This window comes from Ornithodoros turicata, chromosome 10 (assembly GCF_037126465.1).
Source record: "Ornithodoros turicata isolate Travis chromosome 10, ASM3712646v1, whole genome shotgun sequence".
Lineage (NCBI taxonomy): Eukaryota > Metazoa > Arthropoda > Arachnida > Ixodida > Argasidae > Ornithodoros > Ornithodoros turicata.
Genome location: NC_088210.1, coordinates 21265604 through 21276388, shown reverse-complemented (window position 1 = coordinate 21276388; position 10785 = coordinate 21265604). Strand labels below are relative to the sequence as shown.

The window sequence follows — 10785 nt, the reverse complement described above, 5'->3', positions numbered from 1 at the left end:
ACCGAGCCAGAAGCAATGCTTTTTCAGAACCCCCGAACAGCTGAGTAGCAGACGACAGTGGAGTAGCAGACAACATTTCTCTGGACCAATCAGCGAGCGTTGCCCATGTGGCGTCAGCGTGAGGTCCCAGGTAGATCACAGGCTGGTACTGCTCTCCACCGCTGTTGCGCACCGTTGCGCGTCGCATTTTGCTGCGTACTTTAAATTCAATTTCTGCGATAATTATGACTCTATGGGGTGAATTAATTCTTGTGGTGCATCTTACTGGCCTGCTTAGCAGTTTTATACAAAGAAAACAGGGTGTTAAAAATGACTTCTGTGCTACTTTAATGATGAGGTGTGACCGCATACACGGGCAAGGTATCATACAGTAAGGATAGCTGACCTCTCTGCAGAGTTTATTCACAGGCAATAATGCAGCTGTATATACACGCTTCAAATAGCTGGGTCTAAAAAGCAGATTTGTGTACAATATATGTAACATCACTATTTTCAGTCCTCATCAGTTGAAAAAGGAGAAACACACCATTCGCCACACGTACGAAATGCACACACTAGATACACGTTACCTGCCCAGTAACATTGGAAAGAACTACAAGTATTATTGCCAAGTCATGCCGTGATGCAAAATCTCGCACTATTATTCCTCAAACTCAAGAGCCATGGCACCGATGAGTATTTTTGCTCTTTACAAGTGAGAGGCTACGTCATATAAATACTAATGGTCACAACCATCTGAAACATAACATTAACTTTCATTGCAAACAGTAATGTCGCTACTATATAGTGTCCTCATCATGAACAGAGACGAATGTCAAGCAAATTGCACATAACAGTGAAGCATGATCTATGTATGAAAGGCGTCGTCTGCAAGATGACAAGTTTGTGTGTGGTGGAGAAGGGGGGTATACTTAAAGGAACAGACAGAACGTGATCTTAATGTGTCTCGTATCGCTCGCAGTTCGTACGATGTTTCTGTGTTTCGGTCATGGCCTCAACTCAGGCTTTACCTGTACTGTGTAAAAGGAGGCTACATCATCCTGGATGTCACCTGGCGAAATCCTGATGGTTGACAAGCGAAGTACTTCATTGAGGAGCTCACGGAGGAGAGGTCACAGTAGTAGAACCCTTGTAACAAAAAAAAATAATAATAACAGAAATGCAACGGTAGCATAAGCACAGTACCTTGCACACTGCAGTCGCTTTACACACCTTACTTGGGCTCAAGCTCTGCCCAACTGATTGGAACAAAGAACCTATGGTTACGGATGTCGTTTGCACCTTGTGATCCATAGCCGAGGCGTTGGTGCGGATTGTAGGTCAGCAACTGGGGGAGAGTTTTAAATGATCACAAAGAGAGAAGGTCTGCAATGTGACGTGGAAGTTAAGAATTTGTACCCTCTTGAGGAGGTCCACAGCTTCATTGGAGAGATGGTTTGGAAGTTCTATCTGCGTGCTTGCTGTCACACCTCCTGGGTAGTTTTCGTGCAGAGGCTAATGGGAGGACATAATGCTACAATCAAAGGGTACTACATTGCAAAAATTTCTCCTGGCGGGACCAAAGGTGCTGTTACCTCGACAGGAGTGCTAGAGGAAAGGAATTTATTAGAGCTGTGCGAATAGCAAAATTTCCATTGCGAATAGTTTACGAATATTTAACTTACACTGCGAATCTAGTTTGAATAATTTCTTCAGACGGCGAATCAAATTCGAATAATCAGAAAAGGCCCAATTCAAAAAATTTCGAATACCTCATGGTGAAATATTTTGTGCCGTTGTGCTCATTCGATGATGATCTGCTCCAAACTTGCGAGTCCTTTCACCCAAGATAACATATCATGAGAGAAGGCTTCCCTCTGTGCTGTGTATGGTAGACTGCATTATATAGTGGAACTAACTGCATTGAGAGTTAGTCAACATGTTCCATGCAGCCTGGGTTTGTGTGCATCTCCTCAGTCCTATGTTTATATTGTGAAGCTCCTGAACATAACTCTGAAAGGTGGGAGTACATTCACTGAAACATGCAGAGTACAAGGAGCACAGTGTTGGCCATGAGGTCACAGAAGTCGTAGACTTTAGTGACAAAATATTATAAACAGTGCAAAGTGGGCTTCACCTAGCACTCTCATGTAACGAGGTGAAGCCGACTTGCAGCATGGAGCCGCACACCAAAGCAATGAAGGAGTGTGTGGAGGCGGGGTAGTTGGTGTACATTCATCATGACTAAGCAGCACAAAGACGCGGACAAAGAAGGAAGAGCAGTTGCCCTGTCTTCCTTCTTTGTCCGCGTCTTTGTGCCGCTTAATCACGATGAACGTACACCAAAGCAATCGCGGTAACGTGAAGTGGGCTTCACCGAACTCCTGGATGTAATGAGGCGTAGCCCACTTGCAGAATGGCGATACCTCGCTTCAGTATACTAACCGAAAAATATTCGGAAATTTCGAATACTGAAAATTGATTGCGAATAGCATCAGATATTCGATTTGTATTAGAAATTTTGATTATTCGCACAGCTCTAGAATTTATCCATTGCATCGTTCGTGATTTAAGTGTGAAGGAAGGTGCAATATTACACATTCCCCCTCTCCTTCTCAAGAGGAGTGATTATGCAGTGCGGCCTCCCATTGGTTTCCGCAAATGATTTCAAGCAGCGATTGAACATCCCATCCACACCGGCATGTTGCACAGCATGAGAAGATGGAAAGCATAAATTGCGGTTTCCTTCGCGAATAAATCACAACGCGATGGATGAATTCTGTTCCTTTTGCATTGATGTCAAGGTATGAGAATATTTCATTCAGCCAGGATAAATTTTTGCACTTCGGGGGCCACATCTACATCTGGGTGCAGTAGAAATCTGCATACATTGACTTCCTATTATTCTGCACGTAAAGATAGATAATAGCCTACCACACCAACAAAGAGTTCATAAAGCAGTGCTCCAAAGCTCCACCAGTCGCAGGCAGGAGTAACTTCACCGAGATTGCAAATTTCTGCAAGAAAAGAAATGTGCAACACGTGCACATAAATGTTCAGTTTGATCACTCAGATAGCATGTCTTTCTAAGACTGTGCGAATAGTTGTGTAACCTCTATATTTATATATTTCCGCAATACCTACGACAACACAGCTGGGAATGTCGGTTATTTCGTTGTGTCGTGTTTCGCTGTGACAAGGTCGACCACAGTTACTCCGTAATTATGCCTACTTGACAGCAGCCTTGGTACACACATGTTCGACATAAGGGTGAAGCCCTAGTGCACTGAACATGCAGTTACCTCACCTGGGGCAGAGTACTGATGCTCCAGAGCAAACTGGCCCGGGGAGCTGTCGACGCAATTGAACTGACAGCAGTAAGTGAGCATAACATGACCTGAATGTGGAAGGGAGAGTTATCGTGTGTGCAATAACACGGACACTTGTCAAACCCCGCTAGGAACTCACCGCCGTCTGAAAGCAGCACATTCTTCGGTGTCAGGTCTTTCCAGACGAGTCCCAGGCGATGGAGCTGCATCAAGGCCACAGATATTTCCGCAGCCCATAACCTCACGCAGGATTCGGGAAGATGCCGCAGGGGAGCCATCTTTCTGTGTTCCGCTAACGCTCCGTCCAGTCGTTCAAACGCTTCCGCCGCTCGGTAAGGCAAGGAGTCCTTTCGTTCCGCAGTACTGGTAATGGGGGGCTGGCTGGATTTTGGTTGCTGCAAAGCCAATTTGTTCAGCTGTACCAGCAGAGCTGTCTCTACGCTATGCAAGTAGATCAGCTGTCCGCGCAGCTTCCCAGTTTCCCTCTTTCCCCTATTGTCCGCAACGCGAAATCGCTGTTCCCTCTCCCAAAGAAGGGGGCAGCAGCTCAAGCTCAGGCGCATATGGCTTCTTCTGTGATACCATGTGGACTACCATCCCAGTCTATGAACACCCCCTTATACTCCTGTCTTCTGAGTGGGCAGACAGTTTGTCACATGGTTTCCCCAAGCTCTAACCTCTCCAATGATCAAGGACATGCTGTCAGAACGTATTCGATGCGTTCTTACCTTTACGCTGGCATCCTGTGACCCGAGTGACTGAGCACTTCGCCTTTCGACCTTCGTGCTAACGGGCTCTTCCTGAAAGCTCTTCCGTGCTGTCAAGTCTGGATCACACACTTTCAAAGTTCTTTCAATGTTCTTCAACAGGAGCTCCGCATTTGAGATGAGATCGTCGACACCAATGTTGCACTGCACAAGCTCGTCTGTGGCTGATCCCATAGTTCGCTTCTCTATGCAAGGGGCAGAGTGGCTAGAGTGGACGCTACATGCTGGCAATGAATTGTGCGGTGATGGCTCACTGGTGAACAGCGCAAGGTAGCTGGCTGGTACACGATCAAGGTCAGACTTTACAGTGTGTGGTGAGGGGAAACCTATGCAAGAATTTAAATGTATTTCAATATAAATATCACTTACGCATATGAAAATGGCCAGAACATGTCTCGCGCTTTGAAAATAAATGCATGCAGAATCCACTCAAAGGGAAGGTTCATTCCCTAACTTATTAGAGCTCGATTAAATGTGTATTCACATGTGCAGTATTCCTTAAATAATCCAGCAGGAGGTGCAAAGAACATTGTAGCTTTCCGCTGCCATGTGCGAACGCTCAACGTTATGTCTTTTAGTGTGCTGCGAACCGTGAGGACTATCCTGCGTCTGCTAGATATTCCATAGCAGACGACAGGACAGTCCTCACGATTTGCAGCACAGTTTGTCTTTTAGTGTGCTGCAAACCGTGAGGACTATCCTGCGTCTGCTAGATATTCCATAGCAGACGACAGGAAAAGGTGCAGACGGTGTCGTCTGCTAAGTTTGCAGAACGCCATTCCCAATATTCCGGCACTGTGCAAAAGCACCAACATAACACACGCAGGAACTTCTGCTCCGTGAGCAGTTTTTCGCTCTTCCTTCCACCGGAACATTCCGTGGTGATGTCACTCGTACGAATAGATGGTAAGTAGAATACTTGCATTCACCCCATATCATTCCTCATTTCCAATAATTCTCACCAGTGGATGGAGCCTTTTTTGGGGACCCTGAGAGTGGCATGAGGGAGGCATTTTCCACATTAATGTCCTCGACATGGGTATCGCCCTGAGTAGCGCTCGAGGCGATGTCCGAACATCCGTGCACCGTGGTGCCCAAGTAGTCCCAGAGTCGACCTCCCGGTGCATACTGGAGCACGAGGAAGTAGGCATAGTCAGTCTCGTAGAGCTTCAGAAGTTGTACCATAAAGGCTATGTCTCGTGGAACCACACTCGGCATTGGAGTGACAGCTGGGCATGGGCTTTTCCACAATACCTGCGTTGGACGTAAAGAGGAACATATGTGGTACATATTGATACAGAATGTTAGTGCAGCTTGAAATGGTTCGTAGTGAATCCGCCATAAATAATGACCACAATAAACGTATAACACATCCTCAAAATATCAGAGAAGACGTGCCTTTATGCAATATTTCCATTCCAATCAATCAATCCATCAATTCCTCTTGTAGTGCATTGTCTATTCTTTTCCCGTGGGTTTTCTTTGCGGCAACTAACCAATCATTCGCGAGGGAAAGCATCAAAGTGGAAGCCCCAGGCCGGAAGCCACCGATATTTCGAGCTGAAACTGTTCCTAAGGTTGTGTAAATGTTTGTTATTTGCGCGACTGTTTTCCGTTAGGTTGTGTAAAATTGTGTAGCTGTTCTTGTTCAACAGGGAAAGCATGCATGGTATAGATGTCAGCATTCCTCTACCAGTGGTATATGCATACCACCTGTGATGCTTTTGTTTAATCTGATTGTAAACATGGTACAGACATGTAATGAAGGTATTGTTGCATAACGAAGATTGTGAAGAAGAAAAAAGAAGCGCGAAACAGATTGCACCTGGAAAAGTTTCGAGGGTTCAAGTATGCTCACAAAGTTCATTCTAACCGCGCTACATGTGGTGCAACATACGTCGTATGAAATACATCGAATCGAATGCTGGCTTAGCCTTTTCCACTAAAAAAAATACACTGTACGCAGTATCGCAGCACATTCCAAATCACTGTAAGCAGTCTTTTCACTATACTACACTCTGCAGATCAACACATACTATCTCTCACCTTCATAGCAACCGTGGTGTTTTGATGAGTGTCTAGTACAAGCAGCACTTTCCCAACAACACCAATGACTTTGTAATTTCCCAATTCCTGGACAGATCCTCGCAGAGCCCCGCCCACGGGCATTCCGTACGGCACGGGTCTCGGAGACGGCTCCCTCGATCGTGGGATGTCGGACGTCCATCGTGTCTCACTTCTCGAAGTACCCGTTAGCTTCGTGCTGTAAATCTGCTCTGCCCGTGTGAGGTACTGCGCAGTTTTACGGCGAACTGCCTCTCGCCTGGCTGTGTTGCGATCATCTTTGTGGGGTACAAAATAAAGGGAAACATGAACTTTAGATCAGAGTACCTCAAAGTAAAGTGTTCATATTCGAACAAAACGTAAAAGCAACAATGGCACTGCATGCAGGTATCGTACGGAACATGCGTCGCCTGTTTGGGCTCAATTCATTGTTTACTGTTAACAACGAGCGTACATCGCTAAGAATGTCTTTACTCATATTTATAGGAACCTGTGTTTTCGGGTTTTTTAAATTTTATTTTAAATTTTGCGCTATTTCAGGGGGACATAAAAGAGGGTAAAATAAGGCAATGTCGGGTGGAAAGCAAAAAGAAAAGGAGCGCTGCTCACGTTTTATATGAACGTGAGATGTGGAACATGGCGTCCTCCAGTGCCGGTACTGCCATTTTCTTTTTTTTTTTTCAGTTCTTTTTTTTTGGAGGGGGGGGGGGGGGGTGATGATGAGGCAAATTGGGGGGTAAAAACAAGTTTTACTGGGTTTTACCCTAAAACGCAGGGCCCTAGTCATATTGAGTTCTTGTGTTGTACGTATGTTGCCCCATATCTGAATGAGCAAAGGTTAAATCTTTTTGGGGTCCTACGAGAACTTCAAAATCCTAAAGAGGCATGCCGACACCTGTTACATGATCTGTATTCACAACTGTATCACTTATCAAGCACTAGGAATAACACTGAAAGCTTACTCTGTACACCTCCCAGCAGAGCTGCTACTGCAGTTTTGTAATGCGAAAACGCTGTCACGAAATCACCGGAAGCTTCACTTTTGTACGCTTCTGTCACTATTTCTGCAGCTTCTCGTAAGTAGTCAGCTTCCTTGTTGTCCCTACTGCCTTCAACGTCGAGGGGAGAAAGTGGGGCTACTGCGAGGCCTCCTGCAGCAGTTCCGCCTTCCACAGGAACTTCTTTTTGAGCTTTCTGTTCAGCAGGATGTTGCGGCTGCGTGTTCTGTTCTCCAAAGGGCGGGAGGCCGTCGGACACCACGTCTTGAAATGGTTTCGGAAATATGAAAGCTTCGGAACACTCCGGAGGTGAGCCATCGGTCAAGTGCGAGCATACTTCAACGGCAGAAAGTATCCAGGCGTTGCTCGGGTAGGAAGACGTGTCCTTGTCCGGTGTTGCGGAATCACCCTATGTTTGAACAATGGTTTTATGCACGAAGCTTGATTCAAAAGTTGATTCAATAATATATGGGATACACATTTTTAAACAATCTACAGGCACGCATCATACCAATAGGAGAAGGCGAAGTCAAAAGAAGCCGCACAAGCTCCTACTAGACCATGTAATAAAGTGTAATACCCCTGTCGAATGGGCGCACCTACGGCCTTAACGGTTACGACCTTAAATGAATACGGTCACTAAGTTCTTGCCAGACGATCAGCTGTACGGCCTTTGCGACGAAACTGAGATGTAAGGGCAACGGAGTTCCCGCAAGACAGTTTACGGTGTTCCCCGAAACTGCCGAAGTCTCGTTACCAAACGCCATGAACAAGATGGCGTGGATTTCCTTCTATTCGAAATAAAATGTTTTTACGAGACGTAATGTCCTGCCAACTTTTTTTCACGCTCAACGCCTAGAGTTTTTCTGGTGAATATTTGCACTTTCCTTCTAATTATATCTCGTCAGTTCGTAGTGATACCCTCGAACCACTACAGTCTGTGTCGTCTGCACCCAAAACTGCATGTGCACAACAAAGCATCGAAATCGCTCCAAAACAAATATTGTTTGCCGATTTATTTTTCAAACTGGCGAAGTGCAAACCAAAAGTTGTTTACGAGCGCTCATAGTGAGAACGAATGGGATTTCACTACATTTCATTCAATATTCACATATGTGTTTATCGGCACATCATCGGCAAAACGCCTTCACAGATACCATCTGGCAGCTTACCAGGGTTTGAGGTCGTATTTCAACTATGGCTTTTTCTTAATGCCGCAGCCTTAAAGGCCGTATGTCTGTCCATCTGACAGAAGTATAACAGGCACAAATCACACAGAGTAAAGAGCAAGTACCTGCAAAACTGGATCAAACTTTGCAAGCTCCGTTGAGCGGAAGGATACTGAACGCTTCTCGCATTCTTCTGTGTCGGCAGGAGCCCAAGGTGTGAATTCATATTCTGCCATGTCGTCGTCTGTTGTTCTTGAGCTCATGCTTAAAATTTCGGGCGTGGATCTTCTTGAGAATCCCAAACTACTCACGTCATCCCCCTCTTCAGTCCTGTGGTTACAAATAAAAAGTGGATAAAAATGAAAAGCCCAGTGCTGAATTGGGGCTAGGTTTATTCCTGAATGCAAGGCACCCTTACCTATCTTCTCTCTGAGGTATCTCGTGTCTTCCGCCACTTTGAGAGGACGGCGGGACTAAGGGGGGAGTCAGGTTTGAGAGCTCGTCTTCGTGTTGGTCGTCGCATTGCTCTCCCCCCTTCGAGGTAAGTTGTGTTAGGTGTAATACTGACACGAAAATGAAAAGAAACGGAGAAAGCTTACCTCAAAGAATTTGGCAAAGACTTGGCTGTTGTACAGCACGGGATATCTGGCAGCAAACTCTAGAATAAGTAGTGCGGATTGACGACGGGCTTCGATAACATCTTCCTGGAACCGCCCTTTGATAAAAGAAGCGGGGCAAAATTTTTGTGTGATGAAAACAATAACAAGAAAGCTTTGAACTGTTTCAAATGAATATGGTTGGAACAGTGAAGTTTTTGCGTATCATTTACAATGAAAACTTGCAACTTGCCAAATATTTGTGCCTTCGGAAATTTTGGGAATTCTCCTTTCAAATGAAGGCCTTTGTATATATGCAGCAGTGACTTGTAGAGCTTTTTAAAGTCATTATATCTTTTCCACACTACGACCTAAAGTTAGGGGAAACGTTAATGCAACGAATACAGCACGCTAACACTGAAAATAAACTGAAAGTACCCAAATGTGACTCACTTGGGAAGTTGCTTCCACCGAATTTTTCGGGAAAACCTGTAACACGTCAACGTGAATGAAGCACGTAAGAACGACAATTGCACACCAACTGTACGTGACGCGCATACCTTGGAAACAACTCTGTAAATTGTGTACCCTTTTTTGTGCAATGTAGGGCTGGATACGCTAAATTTTCTGATCCACTCATGGTGTTCCGGTAGCTTTGACATATTCTGAAGCGTCAAAATGATTCAGTGCGCTTCGGGACAGACGATCACGCATGTCCAAGATCCCAGCCACATCACGGGCGAGATACTCTCAGTCACACATTGTTGGGTGGCCACAAAATAAACTCATGCCGGTCTCATCCGCACAGACCCGTAAACACTTGCGTCAAGGCATAAATAATAGATAAAAGGGCAAAACGATGAGGGGGTGTGCCTGCGGATAGGCGGATAAGCTATGGCCTGGATTTGGCTTGAGTCGCTTGACTGGCTTGGCAGATGGATAGTTATGACCAGGTGCTGGGGCTGCGTCTTCGGCTAAATATTTACGGTCATAGGAGGCTAACAAAGACAACGCTAGTCGTCTTCACGATCGCTGGTCCACTGGTCTAGTTCACCATACTTCAGAGCACTGGCACTTCGGGCACTTCAGAGCGCTTCAGAGGGTCTTCAACACTTCATGCGCGCGTTCAGCCAGTTCAGCGAGCATAATCAATTGCATCTTTTTAAATTGAATTCTTCAAATTGAGAGTACAGTGAACCCTCGTTAATATGACCCCCGATAATCTGACATACGCGCTTTACGACCATACTCCTGGGGAGCAGTTTAGTGAAATCTCTGCAAATCCCCCCCGTTAATATGACAATTCCGCATTATGACCAAAATTTTCGGGAACGACCATGGTCATAATAACGAGGGTTCACTGTATAAGATTGCATAGATGCAGACAATCTGGTGGATGAGATCCATCATTCGTGAGTCTGTCTGTCCAACGCCAGCTAGCCTGCCATGCCAATGTCCATCCCGGACCATGGGCCGGGCCTAGCTCGGGCTTTCGGGTAAGCCCGAGTCCGTTCAGTGCTCTAGCTCACGCTGACTCACAGCACCCCCGCTGGATGCGGAAAAACAATTTGTCGTCGCCCGAGAGGAGTACGGAAGCCGCAGGTCGACGGCGCTTCGGCGGCGGAACAGCCAGCGATCGCACCGGGTGCAAAAAACCGATTTGCCGTCGGGCCCAGAGGACGCGGAGCTCGCCGGCGCTTCGGCGGAGAGGCATACCAGCGATTGGCCGATGGCTGATTCGGCACTGGCTGTGGATGGAAAGAAACGATTTGCCGTCGATTTTGAGTTGTACGATACGTCGGAAAAACTACAAAGTCCCGTTACCGGCAAATGGCCGAGGGCTCATCCAGTGCGAGTTCTGAGTACAAAAGCGAATTACCGAA

At 46.0% G+C, this 10785-nt stretch overlaps 1 protein-coding gene across 2 annotated transcripts; it reads right to left on the bottom strand.

Annotated features, from left to right (window-relative positions):
- Positions 1-375: 375 nt before the first annotated feature.
- Positions 376-9810, bottom strand: LOC135370987 (ribosomal protein S6 kinase delta-1-like). Of its 2 annotated transcripts, none has more exons than XM_064604948.1 (16): positions 9463-9810; positions 9356-9391; positions 9156-9273; positions 8906-9021; positions 8725-8840; positions 8432-8636; positions 7102-7546; positions 6122-6417; positions 5038-5329; positions 4037-4401; positions 3448-3703; positions 3287-3376; positions 2914-2996; positions 1399-1494; positions 1186-1327; positions 376-1128 (listed from the first exon to the last, which is right to left on the bottom strand). In XM_064604948.1, exons 1-15 carry the CDS (start codon positions 9562-9564, stop codon positions 1214-1216), a joined length of 2730 nt encoding a protein of 909 aa, XP_064461018.1. In that variant the 5' UTR covers positions 9565-9810; the 3' UTR covers positions 376-1128; positions 1186-1213. The 2 variants fall into 2 exon arrangements, with proteins under 2 accessions (XP_064461018.1, XP_064461017.1); XM_064604947.1 differs by having other exon boundaries at positions 1213-1327.
- Between the last annotated feature and the right edge of the window lie 975 nt (positions 9811-10785).